This window comes from Phodopus roborovskii, unplaced genomic scaffold (genome assembly GCF_943737965.1).
Source record: "Phodopus roborovskii unplaced genomic scaffold, PHOROB, whole genome shotgun sequence".
NCBI lineage: Eukaryota > Metazoa > Chordata > Mammalia > Rodentia > Cricetidae > Phodopus > Phodopus roborovskii.
Window position 1 is genome coordinate 21,850,944 of NW_026125295.1, and position 20,131 is coordinate 21,871,074.

The 20,131-nt window shown below is 39.8% G+C and overlaps 1 protein-coding gene and 1 pseudogene across 2 annotated transcripts in view; one reads left to right on the plus strand and one right to left on the minus strand.

Moving 5' to 3' along the window:
- The first annotated feature begins 1,213 nt into the window (after nt 1-1,213).
- Armc8 (armadillo repeat containing 8) overlaps nt 1,214-20,131 on the plus strand; it is an 82,487-nt gene continuing 63,569 nt past the window's right edge. The window contains exons 1-2 of one of the 2 annotated variants that reach the window (XM_051206413.1): nt 1,214-1,419; nt 19,483-19,559. In XM_051206413.1, the coding sequence (XP_051062370.1) occupies nt 1,375-1,419; nt 19,483-19,559 (122 nt within the window). In that variant the 5' untranslated portion in view covers nt 1,214-1,374. The remainder of the gene's footprint in view (nt 1,420-19,482; nt 19,560-20,131) is intronic. The other variant, XM_051206417.1, reaches the window with a different exon arrangement.
- On the minus strand, nt 9,980-10,773 carry LOC127237989 (60S ribosomal protein L7a-like; annotated as a pseudogene).

Sequence of the window (20,131 nt, forward strand, 5' to 3'; positions counted from 1 at the left end):
TAATAGGACATGATTTTGGGTACTAGGTAGATGGACATTTAAATAATTTTTATATTTATGAATGGAAATGCATACTGGAATAAAAAGAAACAAAACAAACTTGATTTTACAGACTGTGATTTAGGGAAAGGCTAAAAAATTTAAATGTGTTGTAACTGGCGTTAAACAACATTGTGAATGAATAATAAATAACACGTAGGTCAGCGAAGACTGGCAACGATTGGGTAGTTAGGATGTAGGTTACAGAATTTAGGATAAAATATACTGTTTCAGCAGGTTCTCTTAAACTTCCAGCCTTCCAGAAGTGCAACATTTTGTAACAGCCCTATAAGCAGGGGTGGTAAATGATACAATGAATTTAGAAAGTACAGGAGGAAATGAGGAGCAATGAGAAAGATAGACTTTTGCTCTAAGAGGACTCGGAAGCCTATTGCTTTATCCCGAGGGGCGTTAACAACCTGAATTACAGATGGCTTCGCTTATCGGCGTGTTTTGGTACGAAACAGATCGTTGACCAACCCGTAGCCCCCATAAGACTCAGAGGCTGGAAAAATGCTAACGCATGGACAGCACAATGCTTTCCACATCCCAGGCATGCTGTTTTGTTTATTGGCTCATTTATTTCCATTAACCCTTATTTTACAGTCGGGAGAACTGAAATATAAGGAGTCTAAGCAACCTTTACAAGATAAAGGTGCTAACTAAAGTAGCAAGTATTAAATCCAGGCGTCTTGGCATTCGAGTGCTCATTCTTAACACTACACCAGAATAAGTGAACACTACACCAGAATAAGTGGGTCGGGCACACAATGTTAAAGCAGGTCACGCTTGAGCGTTGAAGCGTGAAACCACCATTCTTATTAGTGGCAAGAAACCTGGTTTTGAGACCAGTTTCTCCAGCCGTAAGACGGAGTTAGTACTGAAACTAGGAGTCTGGTGTAGAGTGAGATGATGAATGTGAAAGTGAACTTCAAACTCTGTAGGTAACCCCACCTACTAGCGTTTAGGAAAGAGAACCTGTAAACTGAAACTGACGAGTGCCGACGGCCCGAGTGAGGCCCCGCCCCCAGCCGGCGGAAGGTGGGGCAGGCAGGCCTTTGCGCATGCGGAGGTCCCTGCCCGCGCCCACCTCTGACCCCAGCTGGAGTAGCTGCTGTTTCTGAGAGGACGATTCGTAAGCCGCGGCTCGGCGCGGTTACCTCTTCTCCCCGCTTCTGCCCAGTCCTTCGGCGCACGAGCGACGCCCGGAGCTCGGTCGGTTCTGAGCGGCTTGCCTGGCTTTCTACAGAGGACCCGGCTCCTGGCCCCATAGGTGGCTGGCGAAAGTGCCGGCCTCGCGCCGGCGCCGGCAGCAGCCGGGTGGGAAGGCTCAAGATGGCGTGCCTGTTGGAGACCCCAATCCGCATGAGTGTCCTCTCGGTGAGTGACCCGCTCGGCGCCGAGCGACCCGGGCTCTGCCAGCGGCTTTACCCCGGCGCGGTGAGCTTCCCGAGCACCACCCCCTGCGGTGGCCTTAGGTGGGATGCACGCGACTCGGGCCGAGCCGGAGGCGTCTCCCACTCGCGAGCTCCCACCGGTGCGGATTCCCAGGACGGCGTCGGGCAGGCGGGGAGGTCGGGCTCTAGGCAGCCGGCCCATGGGCGCGGCTTGGGCTTGGCCGAGCGTTTCCCCTGCCTCCCTCCCTGCGCGGCTGCTTCTCCAGACCGAGCTCGCTGCCGGCTGAGGTTCAGGGCAGGCCTGGGACCGGACATCCACTCCACTCTCCCGGGCTGTGGCTAGAAGAGGTGTGAGCGCTTCAGCAGCCACAGCACAGAGCTGCCAGGCTAGGGCTGTGTCTTCTGTCACGTCCCTACACCCAGACACCTGCCAGAGCCGCTTTTCTTGGCAATAGAATGTGAATGTATGTATGTATGTATGTATGTATGTATGTATGTATGTATGTATGTATGTATAATCAGCTGCATTTCTTTATTGTGTGTGGTTATTTAAATCCTTCTGCTCTGTTCTGCTCTTGAGGCCGCGGCTCTGACACTGGAGAAACTATGTTTCTATTGCCTGGTGTTCATTTTTTCTTTAGGGAGAGCAAAGCATTTTAGGAGGAACCAAAAGGGGTAATAAAAAAGATTAGATTTCTCCATTGTTGAAAGAAGGGAACGTCTTGATATGACAAGAAGTCATACCATTTCTTTTCTTCTTAAGTTAAAAAGAAACAACAACATACCAAGAAGATGTTCACCTTCCACTGTATTGTCTTAAAAAGAACAGGACCAGCAGTGAAATGAACAAGAATGAAAGTTGCAGGGGGATAACTTTGGAGGGTTTCATGACAGGGTTTAGCTGTTGCACCCCAAGTGGAATTTACCAATGATTCATTTGTTGTTGTTGGAAATAAAGAAGTAAGTATTCAGGCAAAGAGGGATTGATCATCTTTGAGACTTGTTGAGACTTATTGAGATGGTAGTTGGATCCTAGATGACTTGCTAAGATTCCTACAGTCTTGCAACTCCAACCGGTTCCTTGTCTCTTCTCTGACCTCTTACACAAACACACTCGTGTTCAAAGGCACCTAGTTCATCACTGCATTCAGGCTTAGAGCCATGCAGTAGGTAGGCTGCTACCTAGAAAAGACTTAAGTTACAATACAGTGTACAATGTAATTTTGGGGAGGTAATCAACAAATCTATCCATGGATCCATTTTGCTATACTGTTTACTTAAGCTGCAACTAGAGAAACGCTATTGAGCACATTAACTTGTTAGTTCACTTATGATGCCCATGAATGTTTTGTGGAGAACAAACCAATGACATCTTTCGTTGAATTAAAATCCTAATGGTTCAGTTCCCTTTTGATTATGTCATCCAGGTTGCAGAAACCCTTTAATCTGGAAAACTTTTGGTTGCCCCCTCCCAAGCACACACACACATACTTGAACCCAACCCTGTGAGCATACTTGGTAAAGTGCTGTACCAGAATACAGCCCTAACTCCACCTGTAGTTTCTTTTCTTTCTATACATTGTCAACTTGAATAGTGTAGATAATCAGAAACCTCATTGTCTCACTTTCCCAGTAAATGATTATATCCTGTTTATTTAACTCAAAAATTTCTTGAAGAATATTTTTCATTTTGAGTTAGAATTTGCGTTAGCCCTAGTCTCATTTGGGAGCCTAAACTAACTCTAAAGTCTAGTTTTCCAATTCTTTGGTCTTAGGGCAGAGCTTTGGACAAAGGCTTTAAAATGTCTTGAGCTTATTGATCTTACAGGTTAAAGGGAAGACTTTGCCTTTCAAACAGCTAACCCAGCCACCACTTTAATATTAATTATTAATGAGAAGTTATTGTGGTTAAGGAATTGGCTCAGTGGGTAACAAGCATGAGGACTTGTTAGGATCCTCAGTACCTACATAAAAAGCCCCATATGTCAGCACATGTCTGTAACGTCATTGTCTGTAATGTCAGTGCATGTGTATAATGTCAGTACATGTCTGTAATGTCAGTACTGGGAGGCAGATCCTGGAGGCTTTCTGGTCAGGGAGCTTTAGGTTTAGTGAGAGACCCTGTCTTAAAAAGTAAGGTAGAAACAGAAGAAGATAACTGATGTTGACCTCTGACCAGTGATGTACAAAGCCCTGTGTTGTGTACTTTAGCAAGTGCAAGGGTATCAGAAGTGCTCCGAAGAAGCTCATAGTCCTGACGACTCTGGAGTGTGATAACTGTAAGTTGATGAATGGGAAATCACATTGTTTTCAATTCTTTCCATCTATAGTCCATTATACCTTCTTCCTGAGAGGCCACAGTTGCTTGCTTAACCTGAACTACTCAATCCACATATCTACATTATCATCTTGACTTCTGCCTACATCCACTCTCAAATCTTTGTGTGGATATCATCCAAAACATCTAACAAAGCATGTTCTTTTCTCTGAGAAGACTTAGTCATGACTTGCCAGTTTGATACAGCCTTTCACTAATTCTGTTAAACTTCCCTGAGTCATCTTTGTCTCTTCTTTTCCTCATACTTCTGTTTCTTGTTAGTGTTGCTCACATCTTTTTGAATGACAACCCTCATTCAGGAAGTGTCTTTAATTATATTTATTTATTGTGTGTCTGTATCTGTAAGTGGAGTGCATGTGTGCCACAGAGTGTATGTGGAAATCAGAGGTAACTTGAGAGAGGTTCTCTCCTTTCATCATGTGGGCTGAAGGGATCACTTTCAGGTTATCATGCTCCATGGTGTTATTCTGCCAGTCTTTGGTTATTTTTTGAGAGGGCTGTCTTGCAATGTTGCTGGTCTTTAACTATAGGCTCAGTCAATCCTCCTGCCTCAGCCTCCTGGGTAGCTGAACTACAGATACGCCCTGCTGCATCCCACTTTACTTATTTTTCCTGCCTCAGTTCAAGTCCATTCCCGAGTGGATTTTGTAAAGAGGCACATGGTACATAGATATACATGCAAGCAACACACACATATAAACACTTTAAAACAACAACAGCATTGTTTTGCTTCAGCCTCCAAAAGCACTGTATAGATTGTTTCATGGAATATGTTTTGAGCTTCTGACATTTGCCACTTATGGCATTAAGTTAGGGAAAGCAGTGGTAAGCTACCCTTAACCTGTCTGTGTCCTTTGGAGATTAGTCCAATAATAACACAGACTCATGGAAAGTTTTCCTAGAGACACTGAGCTGAGAATTCAAGAATGAGTTAGAACTAACTAAGAAAAGACAACAGAAGCATTACAAACAATAGATTCCTTTAACAATTATTTTGCAGTAAGTTTTTAAAGAGTACATTAATTCAGAGGTAAGTGCTTGGCCCTTTTTTCTTAATCCCATTAATAGAGTGTTTTGTTTTGTTTTGTTTTGTTTTGTTTTGTAAATATAAGGTGCTCAGTAATGCTTAAGTGAACTGTTGGAGGAGGTGGACAGATTTTGCTCTCTTTGTACTGTACGATGGCCATTTCTCTTTAACCTCACCCACCCCTTCAACATACTCCCTATGTTTTACAGATGTTTAAATTGGTTTCTTTTTTCTTTTTCTTTTATTTTTTCCTTCCTTCCTTCCTTCCTTCTTTTGTTTGTTTGTTTCTTTTTTTAGACAGGGTTTCTTGGTGTAGCCCTGGCTGTCCTGGAACTCACTTTGTAGACCAGGCTGACCTTGAACTCAGAGGACTTCCTGCCTTTGCCTCCTCCATGCTGGCATTAAAGGTGTGGGCAACCACCTCCTGGTCCTAAATTGTCTTGTACTTTTTGTACTTATTTTTATTTTTGAAATAAGTATAGGGTCACTGGAAGTTGCAGAGCCATCATGTGTATAACTCTGGTTAACCCATTGGTAACATTTTTACATAATTACAGAACCAGGAAATTGGTACAAGTATGTGGATATTTTTGTAACATTTTATAACTACTGCTGTTAAGCTACAAAAGTATCCATCACCATGAGGATTTCCTTTCCTTTGACCTACATCTTTAAATTTACACTCCAGATCCCACTCTTAATTTCTGGTGGCAACTGCTTACCTCTTTTCCCTCAATAATTTTCTAAGTTTTCTGCATTGTTACATGAATAGAAACATATAGTATATGTGACCTATTGGGATTGGCTTTTGTCACTCAGCATTATGCTTTTGAGAGTGGTCCAAATTATTGCATGTATCTATAGTTTGTTCTTCTTGCCAAATAATATCCTGTGAGAGGATGTCTAAGCATTTGTTTATAATCAGCCTTCTATTGGACATTTTTGTTTCTAGCTTTTGGCTATTATAACCTCTGTGAACAGGTTCTTTATATGGATATGATTGAAAACATGTTTAGAAGTGAAATATTAAAAGTATCATTTTATATATGATAAATGTGTGTTTAGTTTGTCAAGAAATCAAGAAAATGATGGATTTTTCAGATTACCATTTTATATTCCTATTAGTAATGTAGGGCAGATTCAATTTCTCAGTCCTTATCAACACTGTTAGTTTTCATTTTAGATTCTCTCATAACTGTGTACAGATACTGTTTCATGCTCATAATTTCTTATTATTTCTCTTTTCATGGAATATGGGGAATTGTGTCTTTTTTAAATTCACTCTCTAATTGGACTGCTTGTTTTTTAATTATAGGATTTATATGTATATCAGGTGGGTATTTACAAGTACTTTATAGTTTGTCTTTTCTTTCATTAGCTATAGGTGGAAAATGAACTTTGGGGCTAGTGCCTCTCTCCAGTAAAGAATTTTGGTCTCAGCCTCATGCCTTACACAAAAAGTAACTCAGAGATGATGGAAGATTTTATTGTAAAAAATTAAAAAACAAAATGAAACCAACAAAAAACAATGCTTTAGAATAAAACAGGAAGGTTGGAGAAATGGCTCAGCAGTTAAAAGCTAGGTTCACAAACAAAAATAGAACAAAACCAATACTTTTCATAGACTTAGATTTGGTGAAGAATTTTAGACCTGTGGAAACAATTGATAAATTAGGTTTAACAAAATGAAAATTTGCAAAGACCTTATTAAAATGATTGCACCAGGTGGTGGTGCTCTAGTTGAATAACAGCATGCAGAGGCAGGCGGATCTCTGTGAGTTTGAGGCCAGCCTGGTCTACAGAGCTAGTTAGTTCCAGGACAGCCAAGGTTACACAAAGAAACCCTGCCTCTAAAAACAAAACAAAACAAAAATGATTTCATTTAGTTTGGTGGGTCACTTAATAAGGTAATAAAATGCCTTTGAATTTTACATATCTGGTATAGACAGCTCAGGCAGTTGTTGATTTTAATCGGCTCCTTTACAGTCTTTCTTAAAGACCCATGTGCCCTTTGATGAGCAGCTTTTAATCATTATATAGAGTTTCCTAAGTCTAGATAGCTCTCCAGTTTTGTCTGTTTGGTTCTTGACAGCTGTATTCTGTTGGTGTTGCCTATTGCTGCTTATTGATTTGCTCTCTTGTATGGGTAGTAATTAGAAAGCTCTGTGAATTTAAACCCAGCTAGCTTCTAAACATAAATATGCCTTCCTGGGGGGTGGGGAGAAAAAGAAAAGAATTGCCTTCCTTTGGTTTGAGTTATAAAGACAAAAGTGAAATCTTTCTATCATGTTTTAGAAATTTACAGAGTTAGTTTACAAAACACCACAGGCTTTGTAGGGTTTCTGCAGGGCTTTTCAGCAGTGGTCCTAAAGGAGATTATGGATAGGAGTTTCTTAGTCTTTAGTGGCAATGTGTGGCATATGAGGGCTGCTGTATTTCATGTTTCAGGACATTTTTTGTCACTCAGATTCAGACACTTGGTGGTTAGCAAACCTTCTAACCTATGACAAATCAGAAACATCTTAGAATAGTCTTCAGTTTTATTCAGGGAGCTAGCCTTTGGATTATTCTTGGATTTTGGCTCCCTGCTCTCCAGGCCCCAGTCCAGGATTGTGTGCGTGTGCTCTGTTACTCTGGACTTCATCCTCCGCATTTTGGTTTTTAATTTGATGGTTGATATCTGGGTAAACATAGAGTATTATTTGGCAAAGCATAATTTCTGATCCCTTCTGTAAACTGAATAGCAGCCTCATTCACTGAATATCACTGGTGGATTTTAGCTTCTTAAGGATTAGTATTATCCACCCTCTTCACAAGAGATCATACATATGTCTAAAGAATCACATGGTTTCTTAGGATTCCTGGGTTCTCTGAGCCGGCACATTGGTCCTGACTTAACTCCTTTACTTGTCCCAGTGTCAAGACACCAAACTTGCTATTAAAAGTCATTTTAATTATTTTGGGATGGTAAGTAAAAGTAACAGTGTTTAAAACTAATGTATGGTTTCATGTTTGGGACTTGAATCTGAGGAATTTAAACTTTTTTGTCCAGAGTTTGTCCATGAACTTTCCCCCAAAGTGAGCTATGGCACTTCGAAAGCTTTGCGTAGTTGATGGTAACGGCTTGGAATGCAAAGCTAGGTTAACTGGAGAGTCAAGCTAGAAGAAAGTAAGATACTTGAGGGTCTCAGCACATGCAGATGTGAGAAAACAGATCAGAAGTAGCTCATGGTATTGCATAATTATTACAGGCCACAATGTAGATGACAGGCGGATAGATCCAGGGAGAAAATACAGTGGAAAAATTCTTAGCTTCTGTTGGCTGAGTGTAAGTAAGCACCATGGATAGCTCCATGGCAAGGCTGTTAACTGCCTCTGAGAAAGGGAAGCAAACGAGGGCCTTATCATGAGACAGTTTGTGTACTTATGAGGTATGCCGTGAAAAACCATACCTAGGATCTTGAAGTCACTGTACTATTGCAATCTTGAATAACTTAAACTATTTTATGGTGCAAGGCAACATCTACTTATGTCTAAGTAGCTCACTTTTTTTTTTTTTTTTTTTTTTTTTTTTTTTAATGTCATGATTCAGAAACAGGCACATTTGCTCCATCTTAGAAGATTTCATTGGTTACTTGTCATTGTTGGCATGTGAATAACTTCAGCCAACCGAGGAAGTATCTCTGTCTTTGTGACACTCAGTTCTTTTATCCTTTGGTGCTTGTCAGAGATAGTCTCAATTCTTGAATTGCCACTTCATGCTGTTTTGCACCATAGGTCTCTTTAGCTTATTCACTCTGTCTAGGCTCATCTCATAACACCTACACTGAAGAGTTGTGGGAGCTTGCTCCAGTGAGTCAGCTGGATTCCCTGAGTAGGGGCATGAGGATTGAGAAATGACAGATAAAGAAACAGACAGAAACAAAGGATGGATTCAGGAGGACTGCCCCGTCCATGCCTTTCAGCACACAGGACAGCCCCAAGTTTAATTTAGACCCTGTTTATATACAGAGTAGAGGCAAAGCAGAACAAAGAGCAGCATGGTCTATTAACCAACTCGCTGCACTGTCCTTGAATCAAAGAGCAGCCAGGTTCACTTATCTATTGTGTAGGTCCTACTAGCAGCAAACAGCTGCATTATCTACAGCTGGCATCAGTAGCTTGTTAGAGATATAATATATTCTATCCCATGGGCTTAGTCAGAACTTTCCCATGTCTCTCAGGGAGACTGGAGCAAGCAGGCTTGATCTAATGTCTTAAAAGTCAGAATAGGCTCCAGGTGGAAACTGAGTCATTTGTGGGCTCCCACAAAGAGTAAATGCATAATTTTTTTTTAAAAAGGCAAAGGAGCATTCAAGATCAAATAGACATACATTAGACATACATACATACATACATACATACATACATACATGGTTCTTTGTGTTCTGTACTTAAATGGATATAGTTTGGTTTTAGAAGTACAAATACTATATTGTTTTGGCTCTTTAAAAAATTAATGATTTGTTTTTATTTTATGTACATTGGTGTTTTGCCCCCATGCGTGTCTGTGTGAGGGTGTTGGACCCCCCTGGAACTGGAGCTACAGACAGGTGTGCGTTTCCATGTGGGTGCTGGGAATTAAATCCATGTCCTCTGGAAGAGCAGACAGTGCTCTTAACCACTAAGCCATCTCTCCAGCCCCATGTTTTTGGTTCTTGTGAGCACCAAAGCAGTTGTTAATAGTGTATATCAGGGTCACAAAATATATTATGAAATTAGAAACTCACTACAGGAAAAAATTACAGGCACTCCTCATATCCCCTCCAAGTGTGCACTGGCTTTTCTGTTAGGAAAAAGTTCTGTTGTCTATGAGTAACAGAATATTTTATCTGGGAAAAAGCAGTCTTTAGTTTATCCCTGTCATCTTTTATTGGGGAACAGGATATATTAACTTTCCCACTCTTGTACTTGTGTTGCACCTGCACTGAGGGTAGAGGAGCCTGATTTGTCTCTTCCCAGCATCTTGTGTAGTACCTGGGAAATTAATGGCAGGAATGCATTTCAAGCAGCAGTAGGTTTAAAATTGAATTCTCTTCAGAGTTCAGATAGCCTGGTTTTTAATTTGTATTTCTTTCCTTTTTTTTTTTTTTTAGAAGTTTGTATTTATGTACAGAAAACTTAACAGTGATTGTATATTTAACCCAGTTTAGTGGCAAGTTCTTTGGCCTTTGCCTTTTTCAGCAATTCGAGTCACAAATTTAAAACCCAGGACATTGGCACCCCAGTGGCGGCGTATCTCATCATATTGTCGTTGTAATTGGTCCTAATAGCCTCTACCAGCTTAGCCAGAATACCCTTGGCTTTCAAGTTAACCTGTGTGAAGGCAACAGTGGTACATGCCTTCCTGTGGACCAGCCCCCTCAGCCTGACCTTTCCCTTGATAATGCAGTAGAGGACCCCCATCTTCCGACACAGGGCAGGCAGGAAGACCACCAGCTCAGTGGGGTCTACATCGCTGGCGATCACCACCAGCTGAGCCGCCTTCTCCACCAAGGTGGCGACTGTATTGACCCCTGCTCTAAGGACAGGAGGCCGCTTAGTTGGGACATCCCCTTTGCCAGCAGCTTTCTTCTCAGCATGGGCCAACAGTCATTGCTTCATTTGCATTGTCTCTGGCTTGTACTTGTGGGCAAACTTAAGCATCTGGGTAGCTGTTTGCCAGTCCAGGGCCTGGGTGAAATGGTTAATGGCAGGAGGTATTTTGAGATGCTTATAGAGGATGGCCCTTTGCCACTGCAGCAGGATGTAACGAGGCCATTTGATGAAGCAGGTGACATTTCTTTTGGGCTGGATGCCCTGCCTAAAGCCAAAGTTCTTAGGCCTTTTCTCAAACAAAGGATTCACCACCTTCTTGGTCTCCTGTTTCTCATGACGGCGGGGGCTGGGGCCACCTTCTTCGCCTTGGCCTTCTTTCCCTGAGGCATCTTGCTGGGCTGGAGAAAAAACTTAATTTTTATTTCTTGTATCTTTTCTATAAACTTGACTTTCTCTAACATTGGGAACAATTTGAAGTTCCTATCAGTTTTTTAAATTAATTGCTATTAAATTTTGCTTTCATTTCTTATAGGCTCAGAATTCCATGGGGTGTATGTGGGGGTGTGTGTGAAGACATGGCTCCGTGGTTAAGTGCACTGACTGCTCTTCTAGAGGACCTGGGTTCAATTCCCAGCACCTACATGTGGCTCACAGCTGTATATAACTCCACTTCCAGGGAATCTAACACTCTCAATGCAGGCAAAACACCAATGCACATACAATAAAGATAAATAAATTTTAAGAATTCCACAGAAGGGGCTGGAGAGATGGCTCAGTGTTTAAGAACACTAGCTGGTTTTCCAGATGTCCTGAGTTCAACAACCACATGATGGCTCACAATCATCTGTAATGAGATCTGGTGTCCTCTTTTGACCTACAGGGCTCCATGCAGGCAGAACACTGTATACATAATAAATAAATCTCCGCAGGGGAATCTTTCTAAAAATTTTTACATTCCTAAAGGCCCATATGAATTAGAAGTTCAATAAGAAGACCCATCATAAACTGTAACATTCTAAAAATGTATTTATTTTTTGCCAAGTATGTAGGTTGTTGTGAGATTCAACTGCTGTTACTTGAGGACAGGTGTCCTTGTCTGAAAAGTTTGGCTTCAACCACAAGTATGAGCAACTACAAGGCATTAGTAGACTTATCCAAGTGGTTGTTCTTTAGTAGATTTAGTAGAATTCTTTAGTAGGATACATTTACTGTTTATAAGAGATTTTTTTGCATGAGCTATATTCTGATCTTTGTGTAACCATTTTATAGTAAAAGAAACAGTCACAAAATTTAATTTTGCACAACTATGGACTCAAACCTTTGTTCTATTTACTCCATGGTATAAATAAAGAATATTATATTAACAAAATAAATGTAGAGATAAAAGAACTCAAACAACAGGAGAGTAAACAAAAGAATGGACAAGTGTATGAAATCAATAAATGATCAGCAAATACATGAAAATAATGTTCATCATCAAGGAAATGCAAATCAAAACAACATTTTAAGCCATTCAGAGTGGCTGCCATAAAACAAACAAAAACACAAGTAATAAATGTGAGAGAAAGCAGAATGACAAATATTGATGAGGGTAGTAAAAAGCAACCCTTATACATTATGAATTAAGCCAGCTACTGTGGGAATGAGTATGGAGGGTCTTCAAAGAATGAATAGAACTACTGTATGATCCAACTATACTATCCCAAGGAGTCAAACCTGGCTTTTTTGTAGAGATACCGACATACCCGTGTAGTGTCACAGCACTATTTACAGCTGCAAAGTCACAGAATCAGAGTAGGGACACATGGATAGTATGGGTAAAGACAGTGTACAACATATATACCTAAATGTGCAATATATTTTTTTATTCATCCATTAAGAACAAAACTGTTATTTGTAGGGAGATGGGTGCAACTGGAGACCATTCTGTCAAGTGAGATTTTCTGTCAAGAAAAAAAATCATGAAAATAAAAAGGGAACCGTTACAATCAAGAAAGGGGAAAGAAGTAGGTGTAAGAGATAATAGAATGGGTGCTAGATCAAGGCTTGTGTGTAGAAAAGTGTCCCAGTGAGACTTGTTGCTCTCACAGTTATATACCCCAGTGAAAAGTAAGCTAAAAGTAAAACAACACAGAGCAAGGCAGTAATGAAATAGAGAAACCTTGATGTCTTACTAACTTTAAACATCTTTCACTATCCAATAAACTGCTAGTTTAGTTATTTAGCTCTAAACTCAAGTTGGACATGTCACATCTAAGTTGCTTTTATGGCAAGTCTGGGCTTTAGCAAGCTGTCATTTCAGACCTTCCCCGAAGAGTTTTATTTATTTTTAAATTGATTTTTAAGAGAGAATGGCTTAAATTCATCCTGTTCTTGGGTGGTTAGAGGTACACTTATAGCCTGCTCTGGTTTGCCTGTTTAGGATTTGTGACCAATTTTCTGAGATGTCTAGGAAATGTTTCCTCTCTTTTTTGTTGCTGCTAAAGAAGTATAAAACTCGAGTGATTGCACAGCCCAGCTTGTCTCCATTACTCTTTGATTTGTGTGTGTTCAGTGCTAATTGTTAATTTCTTTTTTACCTGTAAGTCATTCTGATTTAAATGATACTTACAATGGCTCAATATATATAGTGTGTGTGTGAGAGAGAGACACACACAGAGAGAGAGACAGAGAGGAGGGAGAGGGAGAGAGGAAGAGAGGAAGAGAGAGAGATGTGTCAAAATTATAGCCATTCAAAAATGATGTTGGTTGTCTCTAGTTTCTCTAAGTCAGGATTGAGGCTGAAGATTAACTGGCCCCTGGACCTCTAGCTGACCTTATAGTGAAGTTGCTGTCAGTATCGGCAGGTGCCTTAGTTTCATTTTAGGAAGAACTTGGTTCTCAGTTCATTCCTGTGGTTGTTGGCAGGATTAGCTGTGAGCCATGTGGGCCTCTCTGTAGGATAGCTCATAATCACACATTTGGCTTTTGACAGAAAGAAAGGAGAACATGGCAAGAGAACTTTCTGAAATGGTATCTCATCTTGCCTGCTACGTTCTGTTTACCAGAGTTTTTGGGCCTGTGGTCACTCCACAGAAGAGACTGTGCCAGAAGGGCATGGCTGTCAGCAGGAGGGGCTCACTGGAAGCCATTCAGGAAGCATTTTGCAGATAGTAACCCTGGTGAAAGGAAATTGCATCCACATAGTGCTTTCTACAATGGAGCCCTACTTGTGACTTGCTCCCTAGTCTTTTTCTTCTTCTCTCTGTACCTGCTTGATAAACAGAACTTATTCAGTAATCATTTTCTTAGCATTAACCCTAATTTACAAATTTGATATCTACAATTTTCTGCTGAAGAAATTAATTTTTGCATAGAGAAGTACTATTCAACAAAAATATATTTTAATAAATTATTTGTGATGACTTTATTGTAGCTTTGAATATGTACTATGAATTTTCTTGTCTCCTGGTGCAGGAGTAAAGACATACCCAAATCAAGCTGTCACTCTAACCCAGACTGTTGACAGACATGAGGGAGAGCCCTGTGGCCTTCATGCTTAGTACCCTCATCCCGTATTTACCCCTGTTAAGCTTTGTATTTCTGTTCCCATTAACTGCAAATGGGACTCTGACCACTTAGCTGTCTGTCTACTTTACTTATCTCTTGTCTTCTGGTTTTATTTTGCTTTTTGTTTTTTTTGTTTGTTTGTTTGTTTGTTTTTTGTTTTGCTTAAACTCTGATTCCTTTCCTTCGTCTTTGTTTAGAAACAAGATTCTTCACCTGATGACATTTCTCCCAGCTTTTTCTTGCAGTCTTCTCAGCTAATGATTTTTTTCTTTCCTCTGTTTTTTCCCTGTAGCACTCAAAAGAAGTGGGTGTTTTCAGACCCTTTGAATTTATCTCATCAGACTTCAGTTCTCACCTCCAGACTGTCTCTGGTCATTCCTTTGCTTAAGATCTCAGCTTCTAGCTCATATTAACTCTTTCTAGTGTTACTTCTTTGATGACTTACTAGTTAAAGATTAGTTCTCTTTCTTTCTTTTTCTTCCCTCCTCCTCTTTTTCCTTTTTTTAAAGACAAGGTCTCTCCTTGTATGTGGCCCTGGCTGTCCTGGAATTCTGTGTAGACCAGACTGGCCTTGGATTCACAGACCTCCTGCTTCTGCCTTCTGAGTGCTGGGTGTACCACTCTGCCTGGTGGAAATTTCATTTTCTATCTAAATGCTTTTCTAAAATTGTAGCTCTATCTGATAATCATGTTGTCCTCCTGTCTTGAGTTACCAGCTTCCCATGATTATTCCCTAGACCTTAATTTATCCATGACTAAAATCCATGCATTTCTATTTCAAGTATTCTTCCAAATCATTCCCACTAATCTATCCCCATTGTAACCATACTCTCAATAACTGAACCCCTCTTGTATCTTTGTTGTTTTCTTGGTAAAATTCTGACTGATGCTCTCCTTTTTCCTGAATCCAGCAGTCAGGCCTCAGTTATTATCTACTGAGACATATCACTAGGTTTTGACATGATTGACTGCTCCCTTCTTGAAACATTCTGTGAGTGGGCTTCATGGATTTTTGTCCATAACACTGATTGTGGAGCAGGGGTTTCTGGACTTGATCTATCCATGATCACTGCCTTAGTGAATTTAATCCTATTTATAAGATGATAGTTTTTCTGATTTGTGTCTACAGTTTAACAACTTTTCCCTAAATGGTAAATTCAACTTATACATCTTCACTTGTGCTATTTTATAGGGATTCTCAATCCTAGAATATCTGAAGCCAAAAATTTTAATCTTCCTACCCAAGTCTGTACCTCTTAAATATTATTCATCTCATTAACTGGCAAGTCAGTCTTCTAGGTGGTTGGGAAAAACTTTCAGTGTTATCCTTGGCTTTTCTTTTCTCCCACATCCTGTGTCCAGTTTGATAACATATAGAGTTTGACAGTCATTTCAGATTTCTTCATTTATTTGGAGTTTGGATGAATTTTATTTCCTCCAGTGTTTACTCTGGTCCTGCCTAGTGTCATGAAGTAACTATCCCTGGTAATTGAGCAAGCCTCTTGTCTGGCCTATGTATGTCTTGTAGCCCATTCCCCTTTCTTATTTATTCATAAAATTTACAACCAGAGAAAAAATTTAACAACCTAAGTCAATCATGTATCAGTTTTATGATTTTCCAACTCATGCCATAAAAATAAAAATGCTAACACTGATTAACCAGATTTTGTACAGTGCTGTCTAGTAGAAAAATAATGAATGCTATGTAAATTAAAATTTTCTAGCAGCTGTGCTATTATATGGAAAAAGAAAACAAAATTTAAATGTTATTAAGACCAAAATATCAAAATACTCTTTTAATTAATTTGTATAAGTAGTTAATGAAATTATTTTACTTTTGTGGTATCAAGTCTTGGCAGTCATTTGCACTTTATGTTGCTCAGATATATTATTAAAAATAACTTGATTTTTATTTCAGTTTTACAAAATTTACAAATGAAAAAGTAAATTCACATACCCACAGGGAATTCTAAATATTCTTGAAAGTTTCCTAATAATTGGACACACTATTGGCTTTTAAACTTTTAATTGGTTTTAAAAACTGATAAAAATTTCATTTTAATTCATATTTCAAATGGTAAAAAGAAAGCCATGGAGGCTAGTGACTGCCATGCTGGATACTCTTTCCCAACATGCCCTGTAGTGGATCCCGTCTCTCGCTGCTTTCTCCTTTGCTCATGCTGCCCCAGCTACAGTAGCCTGCTGCTCTTTCACTGGGATAGACACAGTTGTATTTCAGAGCCCTGAGTTTGTTTTTCTTTTTGTTTGTAAGGACTTTTTAGGCCTGTGCTCAAATAACACCTTCCTATCAGTACTTAGTAATAGCTGGGCTAGTTATCTTCCTTCTTAGCTTTTCATTCCCAAACTGTTCCCTAAACAAATAAGAACTATGGGGAGAGGGGACCAATCTATAAAATAAAGCAGTGAAAGTCGAAAATTGTTCAGTGCAGGCATGGTCATGAATATGTTAGGAAAAAACTCATACCCTCTGAGCTTGGCTTAGGGGATCACTGTGTGTGTGTGTGTGTGTGTGTGTGTGTGTGTGTGTGTGTGTGTGTGTGTACACACTTGACTGAACTCTGACATATTGGAAGCCTGTTAGAAGCCTCTTCCTTCAGAGTCCTTGTCTTCTTTGGCATGTAACAGAAGTTTCAGCAACAGGCAGTGTGAAATACTGAATGGTGTGTCACACCTCAGTTACCTTTCATCATTTGCAGGCTGCAGTCATCTCTATCCTCTGTTCTTTTTCAGGGCCAGCAGCTTGACAAGTGTACTTGTCAGTTAATGTTTTGGCTTTCCAGGTCCTGTGGCTGTAATCCTGACATTGACCATCTTCCCACATCAATTCATCCATTCTGTTGCACAGTATCCGTTTTCTAAGACAGTCCTTCCAGTGTGTTACATATACTTCTGTTTTCTTATTTCTAGTGGGAAACACAAATGCCAACTGTGGGCTTGAGTTCTTCATCTTTAATGTGTTCCTCACTGCTGCATGTGGTGTGTTAAATGAACCAGGCACAGAACAGGAAAGGGTTGCTATTATAGGAAGAAGGTTTGAATAGTTCAACAATTTTGAAAAAGAATTATGGAGTTGGTGAGGGGGAGGGGGCACAGTCACAACTTTATCATTAAAAAACTTACTAGAAAGCTGTGGTAATCAACACTGGTACTAGCATAAGACTATGTAGATTAGTGAAAACCAAAAACAGGAATAAGTCAACTTGTAGGCTTCTCTCAGCCTCTGTAAATAGGATTTTTGATAAGAGCACCAAGACAGTCAATGGATTTAACAGTGTCTTTCCACAAATGGTACTGAGACAGCCAGATAGTCACATTCTAAAAAGTGTGAGGAATTCATTTACAATACAGAGTCTATTTACCATACCTTTTTCTTCTGTTGCTTTTAAACATATTGAGAGGCAACAGAATACGGAGTAAAGGGGTGAGCTGGAAAAGCAACTATCAGCCCCTGGGTAGGAGAGGCTCAGTGTTTGAGAAGTCCAGAAGAGCTCACTGTTAGAAAGCCAGGAGACGGGTCAGGGATGGGAAGATGGCTCAGTTGATAAAGTGTTCACTTAAAAAATGAGGACCTGAGTTCAGGTCCCTGCACCTAGGGAAGTGGAGGCAGGAGGATCTCTGAAGCTTGCTGATCTTGTCCAGTTAGTAGCCTCCAGGTTCAGTTAGAGACTCTAACTTAAATGATGCAGCATAACTTTTCTCTTTGTTTTACAGATTTGCTCAGTTTACCCTAGCTTAGAATTCTTTCTTTATTTTTGTATGTTTTGTCTGCATGTATGTCTATGCATCATGCGCATGCCTGGTACCCACAGAGGTCAGAAGAGGATGTCCAAGCTCTTGGAACTGGAGTTACAGCTGGTTATGAGCCACCATGTGGGTGCTGGGAAGTGAACTCCAGCAAGAACTTCGAGTGCTTTGACCACTGAGCCATCTTTCCAGCCTTGTAGTCAATGTTTGCTCTTGGTACAGTGTTTCATGTCTTATTCTTGTATGTGCCTGTGGCCTTGTAACTAACCTTTCATGATCTGACATCCCACTGGTGGCCCTAAGAAGCTTTATTTGTGCCAGCAAAGTGGATCTTTAGAATCCTAACGTCACCTGTTATTTTGAGGAAAGCAGATCCTAGAAGGTGATTTAATACTTGTGGAGTGCATAATAATTTTCATTTTCTGTAGTTTGTTTTTTTATAGATGGAGTATAAAAATACACAGTGGTTTTTGATTACTCTTTTATTTGCAATATTAAGTGTGTACAATTCTCCAGAGCTAATTTTGGTGGTGTAGAAATGTAAGCTGGAACTGTATTGTGGCACTTAGCTCTTTCACTAATTCAGGACTTTGAGGAAATTGGAAAGGTTTCTTTCTCCCAGCAGCACCTTATTCCTAACAGATGGCAGTACATAAGCACATCCCAGCAGACAGAGAAAGCAAGCAGGGGACAAAAGTACTTTTTTCTAGTTCTTCAATTTGTTGTTTTAAATAACATTACATACTTTAAATTAAATGTAAAGGAACACCCAGGAAAATAAATATTATAAGAAATGGCATAATAAAAAGAGCACATCCCACAGTACAATAAGAGGTAAGCGTTTCCCTAATGACTTTTTCTGAGAGAGGGACTTACTGTGTAACCCATGTTGGCTTCTTTCTGCCTCAGCCTCTCTGAGCTTGGTTTTTAGGCACTTGCTACCTGGCTCCTTTTATTCTGTGTATTCTAACTTTCCAACTGTACCAAGCATCATCCAGTTCAGACTAGAGAGCACTGTTAGAATTATGAATTCCCCTGACTTTGACTTGGTTCCTTTCTGAGGTACCCCACCACCCACACAGCCACACTTTATCTTGGTCATCTTGTTAGCAGTGACACTCTCTGTGTCTGTCTGAGGGCTTCCCTGTACCTCTGGCCAGGACTGTTCTCCTCTAGTGTGTATTAGAAGTGTGGGCCCCAGTGTGCTCACACACATGCAGCATCCGGCCATCAGTGGAGAGCATGTGGGCCCAGCTATCCTGCTGACAGCTTGTGGGAGTCTGCACAAAAGGCTCAGTGTCGGGTTATGTTTCTAGTGGAGTTGAGTATCTTCTGTCTCATGTAACCTACAGGTTTTTCTCAGAGTGATTTAAAAGACTAATTGTAAAATAGTATTGCCCTTCAATTCTAACTTTTAATTGAACTGTGTTATGTGCCTTGTTGATTTCTCAAACTCTTCTACCAGTTTCAGTACCAAACTTACGAGTGTTTCATGTCATAAACTTTCTATTACCCCTTCCCCATTTTCCTCTAAATTGGTGCTCCTTAGAAAAAAAAGTTGTTCACTGGCATCTTGAGTTGAACACTGTAGTTTCTAGTTATTTCAATAACTAAGAGAAAAAAAATTCACTGCTAACATTAGCATATCAGGGAGCAAATAAAATGTGTTTTGGAAGGAGCTCTGTTCTCTTCCTTAAGGTTGATTGTTTAATGATTTGGTGTTGTAGGTGATGCTATGAATTTGTGGTTTGCTTGGCTTCAGATGTCATCATTTTTCCCCTACTTTCTAGGAAGTAACAGCTAGCAGTCGCCACTATGTTGACAGGCTATTTGACCCTGATCCCCAGAAAGTTCTCCAAGGTGTCATGTAAGTAGTATGCATTTAAGACTCTATCAAAAAGTCTTGTTTGTCTTCATGTTTTAATCTGCCAAATAATATATGAAAATGCAGGTATAACTTCTTTTCTTCCTTCTTCCATTTGGCTTCATTTATGAGATGATCTCTTGACAATATTTTATTATAAAGGTTTATCTGGTGATAGTTATTAACTAACATAATTGGCTTCATTTTTGGTAGAACCCTTGTTTTCTATTTTAAAATGTTTCTTTCGGGGAATGCTTTTGCTTTTAATATATACAAAAGCAAGGTAAAAATTGATAGTTAATAATTGGAAAGCAGTGGGAGAATAAGTTAGTATGATTTTTTTGTTGTTGTTATTTTGCTTTGTATTTTTGGTTAACTTATCAACTGTCATCAGAATTTTCAAGTGATAAAAAACCTAAATATCAACATTTAGGAAGCAGTCTTAAAAAATTTAATTTCTTGATAACAGAAAGCATGAATATCCTTTAATGAGGAAAACTTTTTAATCAGCACATTGTAGGCAATTGTTTTTAAGATTAAAAGTTGGAAAAGTGGGATAAGATTTCAAGTGACCA